General features: G+C 47.3%; 3 protein-coding genes across 4 annotated transcripts; 2 read left to right on the top strand and 1 right to left on the bottom strand.

The window, feature by feature from the left end:
* Nucleotides 1-950: 950 nt before the first annotated feature.
* LOC144486528 (uncharacterized) lies at nt 951-5,203 on the bottom strand. Of its 2 annotated transcripts, none has more exons than XM_078204575.1 (2): nt 5,093-5,203; nt 951-4,036 (listed from the first exon to the last, which is right to left on the bottom strand). In XM_078204575.1, exon 2 carries the CDS (start codon nt 3,702-3,704, stop codon nt 3,171-3,173), a length of 534 nt encoding a protein of 177 aa, XP_078060701.1. In that variant the 5' UTR covers nt 3,705-4,036; nt 5,093-5,203; the 3' UTR covers nt 951-3,170. The 2 variants fall into 2 exon arrangements, with proteins under 2 accessions (XP_078060701.1, XP_078060703.1); XM_078204577.1 differs by lacking the exon at nt 5,093-5,203 and adding an exon at nt 4,574-4,669.
* On the top strand, nt 4,963-16,322 carry LOC144486527 (uncharacterized). Its single transcript, XM_078204574.1, has 2 exons — nt 4,963-5,026; nt 14,113-16,322. Exon 2 carries the CDS (start codon nt 14,295-14,297, stop codon nt 16,086-16,088), a length of 1,794 nt encoding a protein of 597 aa, XP_078060700.1. The 5' UTR covers nt 4,963-5,026; nt 14,113-14,294; the 3' UTR covers nt 16,089-16,322.
* A 5,439-nt stretch (nt 16,323-21,761) lies between these two features.
* On the top strand, nt 21,762-22,520 carry LOC144486537 (uncharacterized). Its single transcript, XM_078204586.1, has one exon. It carries the CDS (start codon nt 21,762-21,764, stop codon nt 22,518-22,520), a length of 759 nt encoding a protein of 252 aa, XP_078060712.1.
* The last annotated feature ends 223 nt before the right edge of the window (nt 22,521-22,743 follow it).

Here is a 22,743-nt window from a genome sequence, read left to right as displayed (position 1 = left end):
CATTCATCTGCTCTGAGAGTGTGAAGGGATTCACTCAGTCATACCAGCTTCTGTTGCACCAGCGAGTTCACATTGGAGAGAGGCCATTCACCTGCTCAGTGTGTGCTAAGGGATTCATTCAGTCATCAGACAGTCTGGTGCACCAACGAGTTCATACTAAGGAGAGGCTATTCACCTGCTCTGTTTGTGGGAAAAGATTCTCTCAGTCTTCCCAACTCCTGAAACACCAGCGAGTTCACACTGGGGAGAGGCCATTCACCTGCTCTGAGTGTGGGAAGGGATTCACTCAGTCATCACACCTTGTGACACACCAGCGAGTTCACAAATGACTGCAAGAATTAGATTCTGCTTTTAATCATATTGAAGACTGAATGTGTGGGTTAATCCTGATGTGTGTGAGGAAGCCACTCTCTTCCATGGTTTAGAGCTCCTAGATATGGAACAGAAGCTCCTTTACAACTATGTTTAGAGTCAGGAAGAATGCTGGAAACATGCTGTCAAATCAGAGATTGGTGTAAAACTGGGATCTGTTCCTGACTGAAAGTAAAACGGCAGGTTTAACTTTACAGTCTGAAAATAGTACGAAGATTGAAAATGTTTGTGTGACATTCCTGGATCTACAATGTAAGGTAATGATAACATCAAGTTACATTTCTATCTGGAACCTTTAACCATCTCTCACCTTCCATTGACTTCACTGTGATAGAAACTGACTGTTGAAATCTGTCAACATTAGAAACCTATTTATAAATAATTTGAGGGTTCTTTACCGTTGGGGTCTTTCTCTGTTCGCTCCACTCAAGGTATTAGATACCAGACTTTCTCCTGTGAATATCCAGCTGGAGTATTGGGCTCTGGTGTGTTTCTTTGTTCATCTTATTGACTCTAAATATTGAACCTTGTAGTTTCAGACACCAGATAATCAAATCCCCAACAACAGATTGTCTTTTACTGACTTTATTAACAGCACTGCAATAATACAGACAGAGTAATTCCTCACATGGTTCCAGTACTCAGTGAAATACTTATTTTTTATTCATTCATGTGATGTGGATGTCACTGGCTTGGCCAGCATTTAGTACCCACCCTAATTACCCTTGGACTGAGGAGTTTGCTGGGCCATTGCAGAGGGCATTTAAGAGTCAACCACATTGCTGTGAATCTGGAGTCAAAGATGTGCCAGACCAGGTAAGGATGGCAGATTTCCTTCCCTAAACACATTCGTGAACCAGATGGGGTTTTTTTTACAACAATCGACAACAGTTTCATGGTCATGAGACTTTTAACTCCAGATTTTTATTGAATTCAGATTTCACCACCTGCCGTGGTGGGATTCGAACCCTGGTCCCTGAAGTATTACCTGGGACTCTTGATTACTAGTCCAGCGACAATATCACTACACCACTGCCTGCCTTTTATATGAAATTTATCTGCATCTCCGAGCCTGTAATGGTGTATTGGTCTGTAATTTTAACATAATCTAATTCAATATTCCTTCTTTAATATCCTGTCTACCACTTTCCTGTTACCTGATGAATTTGTTAATTGTTATTATTACTGGATTGTCACAGTTTCCATGTGTTTAACATGATTATTTGGTCTGTACCTGAATTTTATGATTTTTTGATATAAGTTACACAGCAATTCAGCCTTTTGGCTGTGATCCTGTTTCTTGAATGAAATATCATTCGATTTAAAAAGTTACCCAGTCTGGAGAACAGAGGTAATACAGTGGATTCAGAGCTCTCTCCTCCTCAGCTCTGATTGAACAAGCTGCAGCTACACTGGAGATAGTTATATTTAAATTGTTCACTACAGTTATGATCTGACCCTGTTCAAACCGTAACCAGAATGATATGTGTGCATTGTTCTGAGTGTGAGCACAGGCTGTGTCACTGTCACAAACAGATACCATTTCCTTGGTTCACATCTCCACACAAAGACCAGCTCTTTACACATCCCCTTTCTGCACAATCACAGCAACATGAGCAACGATGTGGGGTTCATTACTATTCACCCACATTTCATAACAGCAAAGGCTCCACAGTAGAGGAGCACACTGACCGTAGAAGAGTCTCATCAGTCTGGAGGCTCTTGTTAAATACAGAGCAGCAGAGGAACACACTGACAGTGTAACACAGTCTCATCAGTCTGGATGCTCCTGTTAAATACAGAGCAGCACAGGAACACACTGACAGTGTAACACAGTCTCATCAGCCTGCAGGCTCCTGTTAAATACAGAGCGGCACAGGAACACACTGACAGTGTAACACAGTCTCATCAGCCTGCAGGCTCCTGTTAAATACAGAGCTGTACAGGAACACACTGACAGTGTAACACTGTTTCATCAGCCTGCAGGCTCCTGTTAAATACAGAGCAGCAGAGGAACACACTGACAGTGTAACACAGTCTCATCAGCCTGCAGGCTCCTGTTAAATACAGAGCAGCAGAGGAACACACTGACAGTGTAACACTGTCTCATCAGCCTGCAGACTCCTGTTAAATACAGAGCAGTACAGGAACACACTGACAGTGTAACACTGTCTCATCAGCCTGCAGGCTCCTGTTAAATTTGCTGAGACGATTTCAATTGAAACCAGGTTTGCAGGCATCATGTTCCATTCACATGTCAAAGAAGAGAGAGATGTTTTGGGACAGGGGTGAAGTCCAAGAGTCAAAAACAACAAGCAGACTTGGTTTTAGCTTTATTGATCACAGGACTGTGACCGATAACTTCCCTGGATCCCAGCGCCAGGAGAGACACTCTGGAAAATATGGGGAGCTGAGAATTGTCCATGAGACTAACCGAAGGCGTGAGAACTGAAATAATCTACAGTTCGAAATGATAAAAGGCCCCAAAATGAAGCTGGCAGCAGGACATCAATTAGTCTCCTCTTCCATTGGAGAAATATTAACACAGCACTGCGCATTTCCATAAAAACTGACTTAGTGACATTTATCTAGAATATCAATAACTCCTATAACAGGGTTGGAGTTTAACATGAGCAGAAACACACAATGGAAGTGATTGACAGAATCCCACCCTTGCACAAAAACTTACTGATGTCTCAATAGGTGTTGTGACTGAATAAGTCCCTTCCACAGACAGAGCAGGTGAGCATCCACTCTTCAACACAAATGCATTGGTGTGTCTGCAACTCACTCTTCTCTCATTCGTAATGTTTAAAAAGTAATTTTTCAGTGTGAACATGTTGATGCAAACTGAGAGTGTCTAACCGAGTGAATTCCTTCCCACAGTTGAAGCAAGGGAACGGCCTCTCCCCAGTGTGAACTCGCAGATGCCTCAGCAGGGTGGATGACTGAATGAATCCTTTCCCACACACTGAGCAGGTGAACGGCCTTTTTCCCGTGTGAGTCTGCTGGTGTCTTATCAGAGTGGCTGACTGAGTGAATCCCTTCCCACACACAGAACAGATGAACGGCCTCTCTCCAGTGTGTGTGCGTTGGTGCTGTTTCAAGTGCTTTTTGCTCTTAAAGCTCTTCTCACAGTTGGAACATTTTAAATGTCTCTTATTGGAATGAGAGCGTTGGTGTGACTGCATGTGTTGTGACTGAACAAAACCTTTTCCACACACACAGCAGATGAACGGTCTCTCTCCTGTGTGACTGCGACAATGAGTTTCGAGATGGGAAGGATAATTGAATCCCTTCCCACAATCCTCACATTTCCACGGTTTCTCCATAGTGCCAGTGTCCTTGTGTCTCTCAAGGTTGGATGATCAGTTGAAGTCTTGTCCACACACACAACATATGTACAGTTTCTCCCAGCTGTGAATGGTGTGATGTTTTTTCAGGCTGTGTAACTGGTTTAAGCTTTTTCCACAGTCAGTTCACTGGAACACTCTCACTTGGGTGTGTGTGTCTCAGTGCTTTTCCAGTCACACTGATGTTTGAAATCTTCTCCTCCAGGCAGAACAGACAAACATTTCTCCTTCCACGTTCAAAGTCTCAGGATATTCAGGTCCAAATAAGTCGATACTCAATCTGATTTTTATGTGATGTTTCCTCACCTCACCTGTAAAAGGAGTTAACAAAAATCGTCACGGTCAATCGAGATAGAAATTCAGTCCAAAGATGTGCGAGTTAGGTTGATTGGCCATGCTAAAAGGAAAATTGCCTCTCTTGTTCCCCCAAATCAGTAAATCCCTGTACCACACACTCTCCCTCCTCCCTGGGCTGAAATCCAAACCCATCTCACCATTTCTTTCCTCCACTCCCAGTTTTCTCCCTCCCTCTCCTCTGTCTGGGTTCAGTTCTCCAGCTCCTGTCTGCAGACTGACAATAAAACCAATGGCTCTTATTGGGGGTGTTGGGGCCTCCAGCGGGTGTTTGTGAATCCTCCCCGCCCACCTCCCAGGGTTTCCTTCCTTCCCAGAGATCAGAGTCCTCATTGATTTGAGGCCAAAGTGTAACCTCTTATTTATTGTCCCCCTCCCCCATCCTCTGATGTGAACCATCCTCCAGTGGCTGAGCCAGGATGGGGCCGTTAACCTGGGCCTGTTCCCGGGAGGGGGGAGGGAGAAGCCCCGCAGCTGCAAACCAGGGAGCTGACAATGATTCTGAAGGGTTTGCGGATCCACAAAGTGTTTCCAAATCCTCCCAGCCACCGCCTAACGCTGACTCCGCTTCTCCGGGACAAACAAGCGCCAAGGCCAGCAATGACACTGCGCATGCTCCACATCACAATGCCCGGGGACTGATTGACGGCCGCTCCGGACCAATAGGAATAGGGGCGGGGCTGGAGGACCGAGCGGGAGCGGCTGGTCCTCCAACCAATCGGAGTGAATGAGGGGCGGGCTGGAGGACCGAGCAGGAGCGGCTATTCCTCCATCCAATCGGACTGAATGAGGGGCGGGGCTGAGGTGTCCCCATGGAACGCACAGGAAGGGGTTCGCATGCGCAGTAATGTTACAGTCTGGAGCATGCGCAGTAAGCAACGGCGTTTGCAGCACGCAGTGTGGGTGATCGCAATCGGAGAGAAGTTCCTCTGTCTCATCAGCAGCCGGTAAGGATGCGGAAACATAGAGGGAGTAATGGAACCGGCGGATGGACGTAGAGGGTTTCTAAATACCTGGTCAAGGCCTCAAATCTCGAAAATGAGTCCGTCGGTCTGTGTTTGCAGCTTCCGGTCTTTTTCCCGAGACGAGACTCAGGTTAACGGCCGCCATCTTGATTCAGCAGGGAGGAGAGCGCATGCGCAGTGTCTTGGTGACGCAACAGTGAGTGGGCGGGGCTTCATGTTTCTGCTTCCCCTCCAAGTCCGAGCTCCCAGTCCATTAGCACAATGAGCAATAGGTTTTTAAACAGCTTCACCCACCCTCAGGCTGCAGCTGCTGTTTGCAGCCTTGATGAGTCCATGGACCATGTACATATTCAGTGTGAGAGTTGCAAACTCTGTACAGTTTCCTAAAGCGGTTACACAGCTTTTGGTTACACTTCAGCCCCAGGCTCCTCATGTTTACATAGAAACATACATGGAAAATAGAAGTTGGGAGTCGGCCATTCGGCCCTTCGAGCATGCGCCGCCATTCATTATTGTCATGGCTGATTATCAAATTCAATACCCTGATCCCTGTCACCCCAAGAGATTTATCTCATTGAAATCAGACTCTACCTCCACTTTTGAAGAACGTGAATTCAAAGATTCATGACCCTCTGAGAGAAAAACATCTCATCTCTGTTTTCAATGGGCAATGTTGTTTTTTTAAAACAGCGACTCCCTAGATTCTCCCCTGAGAGTAAACATCCTCTCCAGATCCAAGGGAGAAAATGCTGGAAAGTCTCAGCAGGTCAGGCAGCATCTTTTCTCACCCTTTGCTTCGCCTTTCCCCCCTTTTCTCAATTTTACCTCCCTCCAATCCACCCCCCCCCCCACCCGCCCCACATCTTCATCCATCACAACTTCTTCAGCTTCTCTGCTGTTTGGCCATTCACGCTTTCTATTCTCTCTATGGACTGCCATTAGCATCCTTTCCCCTGGTTCCTGTGGCTTGGACCCATCTTTCATCCCCTCACAGGGGGAGGTGGCTAGATGGGTGGAGAACTGGCTTGGTCATAGAAGACAGAGGGTGGTAGTGGAAGGGTCTTTTTCCGGCTGGAGGCCTGTGACTAGTGGTGTACCGCAGGGCTCTGTATTGGGACCTCTGCTGTTTGTGATTTATATAAATGATTTGGAAGAAGGTGTAACTGGTGTAATCAGCAAGTTTGCGGATGACACAAAGATGGCTGGAATTGCGGATAGCGAAGAGCATTGTCGGGCAATACAGCAGGATATAGATAGGCTGGAAAATTGGGCGGAGAGGTGGCAGATGGAATTTAATCCGGATAAATGCGAAGTGATGCATTTTGGAAGAAATAATGTAGGGAGGAGTTATGCAATAAATGGCAGAGTCATCAGGAGTATAGAAACACAGAGGGACCTAGGTGTGCAAGTCCACAAATCCTTGAAGGTGGCAACACAGGTGGAGAAGGTGGTGAAGAAGGCATATGGTATGCTTGCCTTTATAGGACGGGGTATAGAGTATAAAAGCTGGAGTCTGATGATGCAGCTGTATAGAACGCTGGTTAGGCCGCATTTGGAGTACTGCGTCCAGTTCTGGTCGCCGCACTACCAGAAGGACGTGGAGGCATTGGAGAGAGTGCAGAGAAGGTTTACCAGGATGTTGCCTGGTATGGAGGGTCTTAGCTATGAGGAGAGATTGGGTAGACTGGGGTTGTTCTCCTTGGAAAGACGGAGAATGAGGGGAGATCTAATAGAGGTATACAAGATTATGAAGGGTATAGATAGGGTGAACAGTGGGAAGCTTTTTCCCAGGTCGGAGGTGACGATCACGAGGGGTCACGGGCTCAAGCTGAGAGGGGCGAAGTATAACTCAGACATCAGAGGGACGTTTTTTACACAGAGGGTGGTGGGGGCCTGGAATGCGCTGCCAAGTAGGGTGGTGGAGGCAGGCACGCTGACATCGTTTAAGACTTACCTGGATAGTCACATGAGCAGCCTGGGAATGGAGGGATACAAACGATTGGTCTAGTTGGACCAAGGAGCGGCACAGGCTTGGAGGGCCGAAGGCCTGTTTCCTGTGCTGTACTGTTCTTTGTTCTTTGTTCTTTGAAGGGGGGGAGGTTTAACACAGATATCAGAAGGACATATTTCACACAGAGGGTCGTGGGGGCCTGGAATGTGTTGCTGGGCAAGGTGGTGGAGGCGGACACACTGGGAACGTTTAAGACTTATCTAGACAGCTATATGACCGGAGTGGGAATGGAGGGATACAAAAGAGTGGTCTAGTTTGGACCAGGGAGCGGCGCGGGCTAATTGTTCCTTGTTTCTCGTTTCAAGGCTTCATTCTATGATCATCTTGCTGGTGCCAGTACAGAGCGAGACTGCGGATAGTTGGGAACCTGTCTCGGGGGCAGGGAATTCATATGGTGTTCATGGAAGTGGAAATGACTAGGGTTGGGAAGCATTTTCCGATCAGGGCCATTGTGATCTCCTGGACTCGTTTCGATCGCCTCAGGGGGTCGGAGAGGAATTTCCCAGATTTTCTTTTTCCCCATATTGGCCCTGGGGTTTTTCACGCTGGGTTTTCGCCTCTCCCTGGGGATCACATGGTCTGGAATAGAGGGGTGGGGGTGAGTTAATAGGTTGTAATGAACAAAGCATCGTAGCTGTGAGGGACAGCTCGGTGGATAGGATATTGGTATGTAGATAGGCTGGAAAATTGGGCGGGGATCCTGGATTCAGGATTCAATCCTGGACCGGGGAGCGGCGCGGGCTTGGAGGGTCGAAGGGCCTGTTCCTGTGCTGTATTGTTCTTTGTTCTTTGTTCTATATAAATTATCTGGAAGAAGGAGTAACTGGGGTGATCAGTAAGTTTGCGGACGACACAAAACTGGCAGGACTTGCAGATAGTGAGGAACATTGTCAGAGGCTACAGAAGGATATAGATAGGCTGGAAATTTGGGCAAGGAAATGGCAGATGGAGTTCAATCCTGATAAATGCGAAGTGATGCATTTTGGTGGGAATAATGTAGGGAGGAGCTACACGATAAATGGAAGAACCATAAAGGGTGTAGAGACGCAGAGGGACCTGGGTGTGCAAGTCCACAGATCTTTGAAGGTGACGTCACAGGTGGAGAAGGTGGTGAAGAAGGCATATGGCATGCTTGCCTTTATAGGACGGGGCATAGAGTATAAAAGTTGGGGTCTGATGTTGCAGATGTATAGAACGTTGGTTCGGCCGCATTTGGAATACTGCGTCCAGTTCTGGTCGCCGCACTACCAGAAGGACGTGGAGGCTTTGGAGAGAGTACAGAGGAGGTTTACCAGGATGTTGCCTGGTATGGAGGGGCTTGGTTATGAGGAGAGATTGGGGAAACTGGGGTTGTTCTCCTTGGAAAGACGGAGGATGAGGGGAGACTTAATAGAGGTGTATAAAATTATGAAAGGCATAGATAGGGTGAACGGTGGGAAGCTTTTCCCCGGGTCGGTGGTGACGTTCACGAGGGGTCATAGGTTCAAGGTGAAGGGGGGGAGGTTTAACACAGATATCAGAAGGACATATTTCACACAGAGGGTCGTGGGGGCCTGGAATGTGTTGCCGGGCAAGGTGGTGGAGGCGGACACACTGGGAACGTTTAAGACTTATCTAGACAGCTATATGAACGGAGTGGGAATGGAGGGATACAAAAGAGTGGTCTAGTTTGGACCAGGGAGCGGCGCGGGCTAATTGTTCCTGGTTTCTCGTTTCAAGGCTTCATTCTACGATCATCTTGCTGGTGCCAGTACAGAGTGAGACTGCGGATAGTTGGGAACCTGTCTCGGGGGCAGGGAATTCATATGGTGTTCGTGGAAGTGGAAATGACTAGGGTTGGGAAGCATTTTCCGATCGGGGCCATTGTGATCTCCTGGACTCGTTTCGATCGCCTCAGGGGGTCGGAGAGGAATTTCCCAGATTTTTTTTTCCCCATATTGGCCCTGGGGTTTTTCACTCTGGGTTTTCGCCTCTCCCTGGAGATCACATGGTCTGGAATGGGGGGGTGGGGGTAAGTTAATAGGTTGTAATGAACAAAGCATCGTAGCTGTGAGGGACAGCTCGGTGGATAGGATATTGGTATGTAGATAGGCTGGAAAATTGGGCGGGGATCCTGGATTCAGGATTCAATCCTGGACCGGGGAGCGGCGCGGGCTTGGAGGGCCGAAGGGCCTGTTCCTGTGCTGTATTGTTCTTTGTTTGTTGTTCTTTGTTCACAGTGTAAATATCTCCCACTTTCTATGCCTTTTTTATGCTTTGACGAAAGGTCATCTGGACTCGAAGCTGCAGCTCTTTTCTCTCCTCACAGATGCTACCAGACCTGCTGAGATTCTCCAGCATTTTCTCTTTTGGTTTCAGATTCCAGCATCCGCAGTAATTTGCTTTTACCTTTCTCTCCATATCCACCCTGTCAAGAGTTTTCAGAATCTTGAAGGTTTAAATTAAGTTGCCTCTTACTCTTTTGAAGTCGAGCAGAAGCTAAACTCAAGCAAAGACTGTCTCACTGCTCCTCATCAGACAATCCACCTATTCCAAGTATTAGTCTACTAAACCTTCTATGAACTGCTTCTCATAAAGCAGTTGAGGAATAATATGCACTCATATTCTTTCTTAAATAAGGAAACCAATAATGTACATACTGCTCTAGATATGTCTAACCAATGCCCTGTGCAACTGAAAATAACTTCCTTGCTTTTACTCAATTCCCCTCATAATAAATAATAGCTTTCTGAATTACTTGTACCTGAGACAATATTGCGATTTTCTATCGTGATGCATTTTGGACACTTTTTAAACAGGGAGTTAGAAGGGCGGCACGGTAGCACAGTGGTTAGCACTGCTGCTTCACAGCTCCAGGGACCTGGATTCGATTCCCGGCTTGGGTCACTGTCTGTGTGGAGTTTGCACATTCTCCTCGTTGATTGGCCATTTTTAGCATGGCCAATCAACCTAACCCACACATCTTTGGACTGTGGGAGGAAACCGGAGCACCCGGAGGAAACCCACGCAGACACGAGGAGAATGTGCAAACTCCACACAGACAGTGACCCAAGCCGGGAATCGAACCCGGGTCCCTGGAGCTGTGAAGCAGCAGTGCTAACCACTGTGCTACCGTGCCGCAGAATGAGAGGAGATTTGTGTGGATTAGAAATTCCAGTACAGATCAGGGCAGGGATGGGAGGGTGGCGGCGGAGGCAGTGGCACAGTGGAACTATCACTGGACTAGCAACCCAGAGACCCAGGATAATGTTCTGGGGACCTAGGTTCGAATCCCACCACAGCAGATGGTGAAATTTAAATTCAATTAGAAGCTACTGCGAGTCTGTGATAGGTATGTCCCTGTCAGGCAAGGAGGAATTGGTAGGGCTAGGGAACCGTGGTGCACCAAAAAAGTTTCTTTGTTGGTTAAAAAGAAAAAGGAGGCTTATGTTCGGATGAGACGTGAGCACTCGGGTAGTGCACTAGAAAGCTTTAGATTGGCTAAGAGGGAGTTGAAGAGCGAGCTTAGAAGGGCTAAAAGGGGACATGAGAAGACTTTGGCGGATAGGGTTAAAGAGAATCCTAAGGCGTTCTATAGGTATGTCAAGAACAGAAGGTTGGTTAGGGCAAGTTTAGGGCCAGTTATAGATGGCAGAGGGAAGTTATGTGTGGAACCGGAGGAGATTGGTGAAGCATTGAACCAATATTTCTCTTCGGTGTTCACGCAAGGGGACATGAATATAGCTGAGGAGGACACTGGGTTGCAAGGGAGTAGAATAGACAGTATTACAGTTGATAAGGAGGATGTGCAGGATATTCTGGAGGGTCTGAAAATAGATAAATCCCCTGGTCCGGATGGGATTTATCCAAGGATTCTCTGGGAGGCAAGAGAAGTGATTGCAGAGCCTCTGGCTCTGATCTTCAGGTCGTCGTTGGCCTCTGGTATAGTACCAGAAGATTGGAGGTTAGCGAATGTTGTCCCATTGTTTAAGAAGGGGAACAGAGACTTCCCCGGGAATTATAGACCGGTGAGTCTCACTTCTGTTGTCGGCAAGATGTTGGAAAAAATTATAAGGGATAGGATTTATAGTTATTTGGAGAGTAATGAATTGATAGGTGATAGTCAGCATGGTTTTGTGGCAGGTAGGTCGTGCCTTACTAACCTTATTGAGTTTTTTGAGAAAGTGACCAAGGAGGTGGATGGGGGCAAGGCAGTGGACGTGGTATATATGGATTTTAGTAAGGCGTTTGATAAGGTTCACCATGGTAGGCTTCTGCAGAAAATGCAGATGTATGGGATTGGGGGTGATCTAGGAAATTGGATCAGGAATTGGCTAGCGGATAGGAAACAGAGGGTGGTGGTTGATAGTAAATATTCATCATGGAGTGCGGTTACAAGTGGTGTACCTCAGGGATCTGTTTTGGGGCCACTGCTGTTTGTAATATTTATTAATGATCTGGATGAGGGTATAGTTGGGTGGATTAGCAAATTTGCTGATGACACCAAAGTCGGTGGTGTGGTAGACAGTGAGGAAGGGTGTCGTAGTTTGCAGGAAGACTTAGACAGGTTGCAAAGTTGGGCCGAGAGGTGGCGGATGGAGTTTAATGCGGAGAAGTGTGAGGTAATTCACTTTGGTAGGAATAACAGATGTGTTGAGTATAGGGCTAACGGGAGGACTTTGAATAGTGTGGAGGAGCAGAGGGATCTAGGTGTATGTGTGCATAGATCCCTGAAAGTTGGGAATCAAGTAGATAAGGTTGTTAAGAAGGCATATGGTGTCTTGGCGTTTATTGGTAGGGGGATTGAATTTAGGAGTCGTAGCGTTATGTTGCAACTGTACACAACTCTGGTGCGGCCGCACTTGGAGTACTGTGTGCAGTTCTGGTCCCCACATTACAGGAAGGATGTGGAGGCTTTGGAGAGGGTGCAGAGGAGGTTTACCAGGATGTTGCCTGGTATGGAGGGGAGATCCTATGAGGAGAGGCTGAGGGATTTGGGATTGTTTTCGCTGGAAAGGCGGCGGCTAAGAGGGGATCTTATTGAAACATATAAGATGATTAGAGGTTTAGATAGGGTGGATAGTGATAGCCTTTTTCCTCTGATGGAGAAATCCAGCACGAGGGGGCATGGCTTTAAATTGAGGGGGGGTAGTTATAGAACCGATGTCAGGGGTAGGTTCTTTACCCAGAGGGTGGTGAGGGATTGGAATGCCCTGCCAGCATCAGTAGTAAATGCGCCTAGTTTGGGGGCGTTTAAGAGATCCGTAGATAGGTTCATGGATGAAAAGAAATTGGTTTAGGTTGGAGGGTCACAGTTTTTTTTTAACTGGTCGGTGCAACATCGTGGGCCGAAGGGCCTGTTCTGCGCTGTAATGTTCTATGTTCTATGTTCTATGTTCGTGTCTGCGTGGGTTTCCTCCGGGTTCTCCGGTTTCCTCCCACAGTCCAAAGATGTGCGGGTTAGGTTGATTGGCCATGCTAAAATTGCCCTTAGTGTCCTGGGATGCATAGGTTAGAGGGATTAGTGGGTAAATATGTAGGGATATGGGGGTAGAGCCTGGGTGGGATTATGGTCGGTGCAGACTCGATGGGCCGAATGGTCTCTTTCTGTGCTGTAGGGTTTCTAAGATTCTAAGATTTCCACACAACAAGCTCAAACCAAGAGAAAAATGTTGTCTCTTCTGATATAGGCTTTGTGAATGGGATAAGTAGGTAGATGGGAATGGAATGTTTCCACTTGTTGGTGTTTCCAATACTGGGAACCATGAACAGACAACAGAGACGAATACATCAAACAGGAGGAGATATTTATTTCTTCAGACAGTTGTTAGAATATGGAACTCACTGCGACTGGAAGTGGTTGAGACAAATACTTTAGATGCTTTAAAAAGGAAACCAGATGAGAACATGAGAGAAAAAGGATTAAAAAGTTGAGCTGAAAAGCTTAGTTGAGGTGAGCAGAATCATAGAAACCCTACAGTGCAGAAGGAGGCCATTCAGCCCATCGAGTCTGCACCGACCACAATCCCACCCAGGCCCTACCCCCATATCCCTACATATTTACCCACTAATCCCTCTAACCTACGCATCTCAGGACTCTAAGGGGCAATTTTTAGCATGGCCAATCAACCTAACCCACACATCTTTGGACTGTGGGAGGAAACCGGAGCACCCGGAGGAAACCCACGCAGACACGAGGAGAATGTGCAAACTCCACACAGACAGTGACCCAAGCCGGGAATCGAACCCGGGTCCCTGGAGCTGTGAAGCAGCAGTGCTAACCACTGTGCTACCGTGCCGCAGAATGAGAGGAGATTTGTGTGGAGTAGAAATTCCAGTACAGATCAGGGCAGGGGTGGGGGGGTGGCGGAGGCAGTGACACAGTGGAACTATCACTGGACTAGCAACCCAGAGACCCAGGATAATGTTCTGGGGACCTAGGTTCGAATCCCACCACAGCAGATGGTGAAATTTAAATTCAATTAGAAGTCTGATATTGACCATGAAACCATTGTTGATTGTCGTAAAAACCCATCTGGTTCACTGAGGTCCTTTAAGGATGGAAATCTGCCGTCCTTAACTGGTCTGGCCTACATGTGACCCACAGCAATGTGGTTGACTCTCAAATGCCCTGTGAAATGGAGGGCAGTTGGGGATGGGCAATAAATGCTGTCCCAGTTGGCGATGCCCACACCCCGTTAAAATGAATTTTAAAAAATAGAATGGCCTGTTTGTGTTTTGTGTATCTCATGTATTCATAGAATCTCTACAGTGCAGAAGGAGGCCTTTCAGACCACCCCACCCAGGCGTATTCCCGTAACCCCACATATTTACCCCGCTAATCTCCCTAACTTACACATCTTGGGACAGAAAGGGGCAACCACCTAACCTGAACATCTTTGGAGAGTGGGAGGAAACTGGAGCACCCGGAGGAAACCCACACAGACACGAGGAGAATGTGCAAACTCCATACAGACAGGTAACCAAGGCCACAATCGAACCCAGGTCCCTGGTGCTGTGAGGCAGGAGTACTAACCACTCTGCCATCCATGTAATTCTTTGTAAACTTATTTTGCAGGAAATTGAAGAGAAGGATCTGCAGTCTGGATGATCGAATCTCACGTCTGACAGAGTCAATCGGTTCATCGGGATCTGAAAATTTGTGCATCTGAAGGGATTTAATTGACCATCTCAGTTGGAAACTGGTGAGAATCTGTTTCCTTGCTCCTCCTGTGGGAAGGGATTGATCAGCTGGAAAACATGCTGACACGACAGCGAGCTCGCAATAGTGAGAGTTCATTCACCTGCTCCGTGTGTGGGAAGAAATTCATGTGTTCGTCCAACCTGCTGGCTCACCAACTCGATCACATTATTCAGAAGCCTCTTCAAAGCTCTGACTCTGGGGACAGCGTTGAGACGCCTGAGGAACAGGCTCAACACCAGCTCCTTCACATTGACGAGAGACCGTTCAGCTGCTCCCACTGCGGGAAGAGGTTCAGCCAGTCCTCCCGCCTTGCAGAGCACCAGCTCCTTCACACACACGAGAGACCGTTCAGCTGCTCCCACTGTGGGGAGTCGTTCAGCGACTCAGTGCATCTCACTGAGCACCAACAAGTTCACACCAAGGACAGGCCATTCAGCTGCTCCCAGTGTGGGAAGAGATTCACTCAGTCCTCCCACTGCACCGTTCACCAACTGGTTCATTCTCAGAAGAGACATTTTAAATGCTTTAAATGTGAGAAGACCTTCAAAAGAAGGATTAGTCTGCTGAGACACCAGGGCACTCACACTGGGGAGAGGCCGTACCCCTGTTCTGTTTGTGGGAAGAGATTCGCTCATTCATCTCATCTTCTGACACACAAGCGAGTTCACACTGGGGAGAGGCCTTTCCTCTGCTCCCTGTGTGGGAAGAGATTCACTCGATTTTCACACCTTTTGACACACAAGAGTATTCACACTGGAGGGAAACCATTCACCTCCTCAATGTGTAGAAAGGAAGAAGTTCAATCAACTGACCAGCTGACACACCAGCAAGTTCACACTGGGGAGAAGCTGTTCACCTGCTCGGTGTGTGGGAAGGAATTCACTCGGTCTTACTATCTTCTGAGGCACCGGCGAGTTCACAGTGGGGAGAGGCCATTCCTCTGCTCCGTGTGTGGGAAGATGTTTCCTTGTTCATCCCAGCTTGTGATGCACGAGCGTGTTCACACAGGGGAGAGGCCGTTCACCTGCTCTGTGTGTGGGAAGGAATTCACTCAGTCTCACTATCTTCTGAGGCACCGGCGAGTTCACACTGGGGAGAGGCCATTCCTCTGCTCCGTGTGTGGGAAGATGTTTCATTGTTCATCCCATCTTGTGATACACGAGCGTGTTCACACAGGGGAGAGGCCTTACGTTTGCCCTGTGTGCGGGAAAGCATTTGCTTCTTTACAACACCTGCTGAAACATCGGCCTGTTCACACCGGGGAGAGGGCGTTCATCTGCTCCGAGTGTGGGAAGGCTTTCACCGAGTCATCCAGCCTCCGGACACACGGCCGCACTCACACAGGGGAGAAGCCGTTCTCCTGCTCCATTTGTGGCAAGAGATTCACTCGGTCGTCTGGCCTGCTGAGACACCAATACATTCACACAGGGGACAGGCCGTTCACCTGCTCTGTGTGTGGGAAGGGATTCACTGATCCATCCCGCCTGCAGACACACCAGCGAGTTCACACTGGGGAGAGACCGTTCACCTGCTCTGTGTGTGGGAAGGGATACACTCAGGTATCCAGCCTGCAGAGACACGAGCGAGTTCACACTGCGACAGAACCGTTCACCTGCTCTCAGTGTGGGAAGGGATTCACTGATCCATCCCACCTGCAGAGACACCAGCGAGTTCACACCGGGGAGAGGCCGTTCACCTGCTCTGTGTGTGGGAAGGGATTCACTGATCCATCCCGCCTGCAGAGACACCAGCGAGTTCACACTGGGGCAAAACCGTTCAACTGCTCCATGTGTGGGAAGGGATTTACTCAGTATTACAGCCTGCTGAAACATAGACGACTTCATGTGTGACCGGCAAAGTTGGATTCTGTTGTTTCTGCGCCCTGAGATAAACAGTAACAATTGGATCAATAGTTGAGGCAGTGGCACAGTGGAATTATCATTGGACTCAGGGTAAGGCTCTGGGGACCCAGGTTCGAATCCCACCACAGGCAATGGTGAAATTTGAATTCAATTAAAATCTCGAATTAAAAGTCTAATGACAAACCTTAACCATTGTTGATCGTCGTCAAAACCAATCTGGTTCAGTAATGTCGTCCTTACTTGGTCTGGCCTACATGTGACTCCAGACCCACAGCAATGTGGTTGACTCTCAAATGCCTTCTGAAATGGAGGCAGTTAGAGATGTGCAAGAAATGCTGGCCCAGCCAGTGACGCTTATATCCAGTAAAAATGAATTTTTAAAAAGTTCCTCAATATCTCAGTAACCTCCTCCAGCCCCACAACACTCTGTGTAAATACAAGTTGTTGATGATTATGCCCTGAGATAGAAAATGTGAACCCGATTCCCCTCGTCCACCAACACAGCAACTTCTTCATAAAAATTGAAGCACATGGGATTGGGGCGAATGTATTGAGATTGAAAACTTGTTGGCAGACAGTAGAGTAAGATTAAACAGGTCTTTTTCCAACTGGCAGGCAGTGATTATTGGGGTAATGCAGGATCAGTGCTGAGACCCCAGTTAGTCACCTGCCATGGGTCTTCTGTTTTTATCCCCCCTGTTTACAATGCATCATTTCTAAATTGTTGCTTCTTAATATTCTAATTTAAAACCATGGATAAGCTCAAACCACTTTTGGATAACCTGTGACTCCCTGATCAAGAATCTTACCGACCATTGCGTGCCATTCTGGTCACCGTATTATAAAAAAGATATCTCGGCACTGGAGAAGGGTACAGAGATGATTTTTAATGATGATACCAGAAATGTAGAAAACAACTCACCACCACCTTCTCAAGGTCAATCTGAGGTTAGCAATAAATGCTGGCCAAGCTCGCGATGTCCACATCCCATAAATTATTTTTAAACTGTGTGTTTGGTTATCTATCAGGAAAGGATTGACACGCTCACGCTTTCTTGAAAAATTAAGGCTGAGGGGGAACCTAATAGAGGGCTTCAAAATTATAAAAGGTTTTGAAATAATGTTTCCTCTTGTGCAGAAGGGCAAAACTGGAGACCATCAATACAAGACAGTCGCCAAGAAACCCAATAGGAAATCCAAGATAAATTTCTCCACCCAAAGAATGGTGAGAATATGGAAATCATGACCACAGGGAGTGAAATGAACAGTATCGATGTCTTTCAGGGGAAGCTCAACAAGTATTTGTGTGTGATTTTATAATTCATTCAGGATTTATTTCAAAAAAACTAAGAACAATAAGGTGACAGGAGATATTTTGAGGCATCTGAGAGTCTGTGTGTGTGTGTGAGGGTGTCTGTGAGTGTGTGTGTGAGGGTGTCTGTGAGTGTCTGTGTTACTTCTCATTAGTTTCACACCAACCTTCCTCTTTCTGAGCAGACATTCTGGCCCCTGATAAACCCATTGAGTGATTTGAATGGTACAATTCAGAGATTCTTCATCCAGGGTGAAACCACAGGCTGACTGTGTGCTGTGTAAAACCAGACATCTACACAACCTAATCCCACTTCTCCTGGAACAACGTGAAGTGACTACAATTTTCCAGATTGATTTCTTTGCTCTCAATATTCTTTCAGATAGTTCATAACTTCCATGAATACGTTATCCTTTAACACACCTGTGGTGTCCAGTTTAAATACTTCCCTCAGTCTGACCAACATATAGCAATGGGATTGCTGCTATTACAGGGATCCATTCTGTAAATCTGATTCCGAGGCTCTCTGGAGTAATGCAGTGATCCAGACCTTCCCACTCAACACCAATTCATATCCCCATCTGAGTTCCAGATTTTAATATGATTTCTCAAAACACAAGCAGCAAAGTGGCACAGTGATCAGCAGCGCCAGGGACCTGAGTTCAATTCTGGCCTCAGGTGTTACAAGGAAGCTTACATTAACACTGCAATGAAGTTACTGTGAAAATCCCCTAGTCGTCACGCTTGGCGCCTGTTCAGGTGCACTGAAGGAGAATTTAGCACGGCCAATGCAGCTAAGCAGCATGTCTTTCGGACTGTGGGAGGAAACCCATGCAGCTACAGAGAGAACGTGCAAACTCCACACAGTCACCCAAGACTGGAATTGAACCGGATCCCTGGCACTCTGAGGTAGCAGTGCTAACCACCGTGCCACAGCTCTCGTGTGGAGTTTGCACGTTCTCCCTGTGTCTGCATGAGGTTGCTCAGAGTGCTCCAATTACATCCCACACTCCAAAGATGTGTAGGTTAGGTGGATTGGCCATGGCAAATTGCCTCTTAGTGTATGGGTTGGGGGAATTAATGGGGTAAATACATGTCACACAAAATCCTTCTTCATCTCAAACTATAAATCTCTGTCCCCACAGACTCCCTCCTTCCTAAAGTAAAGTTTATTTATAAGTCACAAGTAAGGCTTACATTAACACTGCAATGAAGTTACTGTGAAATTCCCCTAATTGCCACCTCCGGCACCTGTTCGGGTCAATGCACCTAATCAGCATGTCTTTCAGACTGTGGGAGGAAACTGGAGCACGTGGAGGAACCTCATGCAGGCCTATTGATACGATTGATTGTAACATAAGAACATAAGAACATAAGAAATAGGAGCAGGAGTAGGCCATCTAGCCCTTCGAGCCTGCCCCGCCATTCAATAAGATCATGGCTGATCTGACGTGGATCAGTACCACTTACCCGCCTGATCCCCATAACCCTTAATTCCCTTACCGATCAGGAATCCATCCATCCGCGCTTTAAACATATTCAGCGAGGTAGCCTCCACCACCTCAGTGGGCAGAGAATTCCAGAGATTCACCACCCTCTGGGAGAAGAAGTTCCTCCTCAACTCTGTCTTAAACCGACCCCCCTTTATTTTGAGGCTGTGTCCTCTAGTTTTAACTTCCTTACTAAGTGGAAAGAATCTCTCCGCCTCCACCCTATCCAGCCCCCGCATTATCTTATAAGTCTCCATAAGATCCCCCCTCATCCTTCTAAACTCCAACGAGTACAAACCCAATCTCCTCAGCCTCTCCTCATAATCCAAACCCCTCATCTCCGGTATCAACCTGGTGAACCTTCTCTGCACTCCCTCCAATGCCAATATATCCTTCCTCATATAAGGGGACCAATACTGCACACAGTATTCCAGCTGCGGCCTCACCAATGCCCTGTACAGGTGCATCAAGACATCCCTGCTTTTATATTCTATCCCCTTCGCAATATAGGCCAACATCCCATTTGCCTTCTTGATCACCTGTTGTACCTGCAGACTGGGCTTTTGCGTCTCATGCACAAGGACCCCCAGGTCCCTTTGCACGGTAGCATGTTTTAATTTGTTTCCATTGAGATAGTAATCCCATTTGTTATTATTTCCTCCAAAGTGTATAACCTCGCATTTCTCAACGTTATACTCCATTTGCCATATCCTCGCCCACTCACTCAGCCTGTCCAAATCTCTCTGCAGATCTTCTCCGTCCTCCACACGATTCACTTTTCCACTTATCTTTGTGTCGTCTGCAAACTTCGTTACCCTACACTCCGTCCCCTCCTCCAGATCATCTATATAAATGGTAAACAGTTGCGGCCCGAGTACCGATCCCTGCGGCACGCCACTAGTTACCTTCCTCCAACCGGAAAAACACCCATTTATTCCGACTCTTTGCTTCCTGTCGGATAGCCAGTCCCCAATCCACTTTAACACACTACCCCCAACTCCGTGTGCCCTAATCTTCTTCAGTAGCCTTTTATGGGGCACCTTATCAAACGCCTTTTGGAAATCCAAAAACACCGCATCCACCGGTTCTCCTCCATCAACCGCCCTAGTCACATCTTCATAAAAATCCAACATGTTCGTCAAGCACGACTTTCCCCTCATGAATCCATGCTGCGTCTGATTGATCGAACCATTTCTATCCAGATGCCCTGCTATCTCCTCTTTAATAATGGATTCCAGCATTTTCCCTACTACAGACGTTAAGCTGACCGGCCTATAGTTACCCGCCTTTTGTCTCCTTCCTTTTTTAAACAGCGGCGTAACATTAGCCGTTTTCCAATCAACCGGCACTACCCCAGAATGCAACGAGTTTTGATAAATAATCACTAACGCATCCACTATTACCTCTGACATTTCTTTCAATACCCTGGGATGCATTCCATCCGGACCCGGGGACTTGTCCACCTTCAGTCCCATTAGTCTACCCAGCACTGCCTCTCTGGTTACATTAATTGTATTAAGTATTTCTCCTGCTGCCAACCCTCTATCCTCCACCTTCTTTTTCCCCAGTTCTCCTCCCCTGAAGGTGCTGACTCTCGGGATCAGTTTCACACTCACCTGCTGCCTTCCCCAATGTCACCCAAGTGTCTAAATCTTTCCACCTGAAGTTAACAAACTGTTTTGTAAAGGGGACATCCCAATCCAATCCAGTGACTCCCCACATGTACTTTGTGTCAGGGTGGGGTCACTGCGCCCCCCACTCCCACTTTCCATCACAGTCCCAGGAGTTTAGAGACTGGGCTCCGGATGAGTAATGGCGGCCGCAGCTCCCACAATCGCCCACGATGGAGAAACCACTCTATCCACCACGCGGGCGGGCCACATTGGGCTGCGCATGTCCAGAGGAGAGGGGAAGCTGCGCATGTGCAAAGAGAGCTCACCCCCTGACCTTCATGCTGAAGTGTTAACCAATGGAAAGAGTTGGAGGACCGGAAGGACTCTGGTCCTCCAGCAATCAGAGTGCGGGCGTTTTGTGAATGAACATGGAGATGCAGTCAGACAAAATCTTCCTGCTCTCTCTAATATCTGTGAGTAAAACACTTTCTTTTCTCCCTCTTTCAATTTATTTTCTCATTCTGGGGAAAACTGGGGACTTGCAGCAACTGAAGGGAAAGGAAGTGAATCCAGTCTGTACATTCCACACATTTTTACTCCAGTAATGTAGACATTTATCTATCTGGCAGCCTGCATGGAGATTTTCAGCTCTCTGTGTCCAGGACAGGAAGCAGTGAGCATGGATCTGTCAATCAGCCTCAATCAGCACCTTCAGGAGAATTGGGAGGGTGAATATTAGATACAGCGGAGTGAGAATGGAGGGAGAGTGTGTGGAATGGAGATTTACAGCTTTTGGGGAATGAGGGAGGAAAGAATGTTCCACAGACACTAGAATTGTCTGTTCTGAATTTCTATCTTGTATTGACAGTGATGACTTCAATAAATTCCTTTTACAGAATATCAGAAGGTGAGGATTTACAGACAGTAATCTCAAAGCAAATGTCACATCAATATCTGACAGTTATTCAATTCATCATGTCCTGAACATCATCAGCCTTTGTATCTGGAAGGAGAAATATTTCTCTGTTCTTTTTGCTTCTGGAGATTTTAAACATCAGCGTGACTGAGAATTTACCAAGTCTCACGCACACACCCGAGTGAGAGTGTTCCAGTGCACTGACTGTGGAAAGAGCTTTAATCAGTGAAAAAAACATTGCGGCATTCACAGCAGGGAGAGACTGTACCCGTGTTCTGTGTGAGATTTAACTGATTGTTTAACCTGGAGAGTCACAAGGAAACCTGCACCATGGAGAAACCGTGGAAATGTGGGGACTGTGGGAAGGGATTCAGGTTCCCATCTGAGCTGGAAACTCATCGACGCATTCACACTGGGGAGCGGCTGTTCACCTGCTCTGTGTGTGGGAAGGGATTCTATGATTCATCCAACCTGCAAACACACCAACGAATTCACACGGGGAAGAGACCATTCACCTGTTCTGATTGTGGTACCGGATTTACTCAGTTATGTCATCTGCAGACACACCAGCAAATTCACACTGCGGAGAGACCGTTTACCTGTCCTGTGTGTGGGAAGGGATTCACTGACTTCTCCAGCCTGCGGATACACCAGCGAGTACATTCCGGGGAGAGGCCGTTCAACTGTCCTGTGTGTGGGAAAGGATTCACTTGGTTATCCAGCATGCGCAGACACAAAGTCAGTCACACCAATGAGAGACCCTATAAATGCTCTGAATGTGGGAGCGACTTCAAAAGCTCTCAGGTTCTGATGTCCCACCAGCGCATTCACACTGAGGAGAGACCGTTCAGTTGCTCTCACTGCTCAAAGAGATTTAGAATGTCATCCTATCTGCGGGTACACCAGCGAGTTCACACTGGGGAGAAACAATTCACTTGCTCTGCCTGTGGAAAAGGATTCACTCAGTTAACCAATCTGCAGAGACACCAGCGAGTTCATACTGGGGAGAGGCCATTCACCTGCACCTTGTGTGAGAACGGGTTCACTCAGTCATCCCACCTGCAGACACACCAACGAGTTCACAAGTGATCTCAGGGGTTGAATTCTGCTGTTATTGCTGCTGTTAATCACATCCGGGACTGGGCTCATTGGCAGGCTCTTTAACAGAAAGTGAGTCCCTCTAAGGTAATTGGCAAAAGAGCCAGAGGGGGAGATGAGATTTTATTTTTGACACAGCGATGTTAGAAAATGGGGTTCAGGGAGTCAATTAACCCTTTCTCCCCTTTTCCCAAACTCTGAAATGATTCCCAGT

Source organism: Mustelus asterias, unplaced genomic scaffold (genome assembly GCF_964213995.1).
Source record: "Mustelus asterias unplaced genomic scaffold, sMusAst1.hap1.1 HAP1_SCAFFOLD_382, whole genome shotgun sequence".
Taxonomy (NCBI): domain Eukaryota; kingdom Metazoa; phylum Chordata; class Chondrichthyes; order Carcharhiniformes; family Triakidae; genus Mustelus; species Mustelus asterias.
Note: the sequence above shows the minus strand (reverse complement) of the source record. Positions and strands in the feature narration are given on the sequence as shown.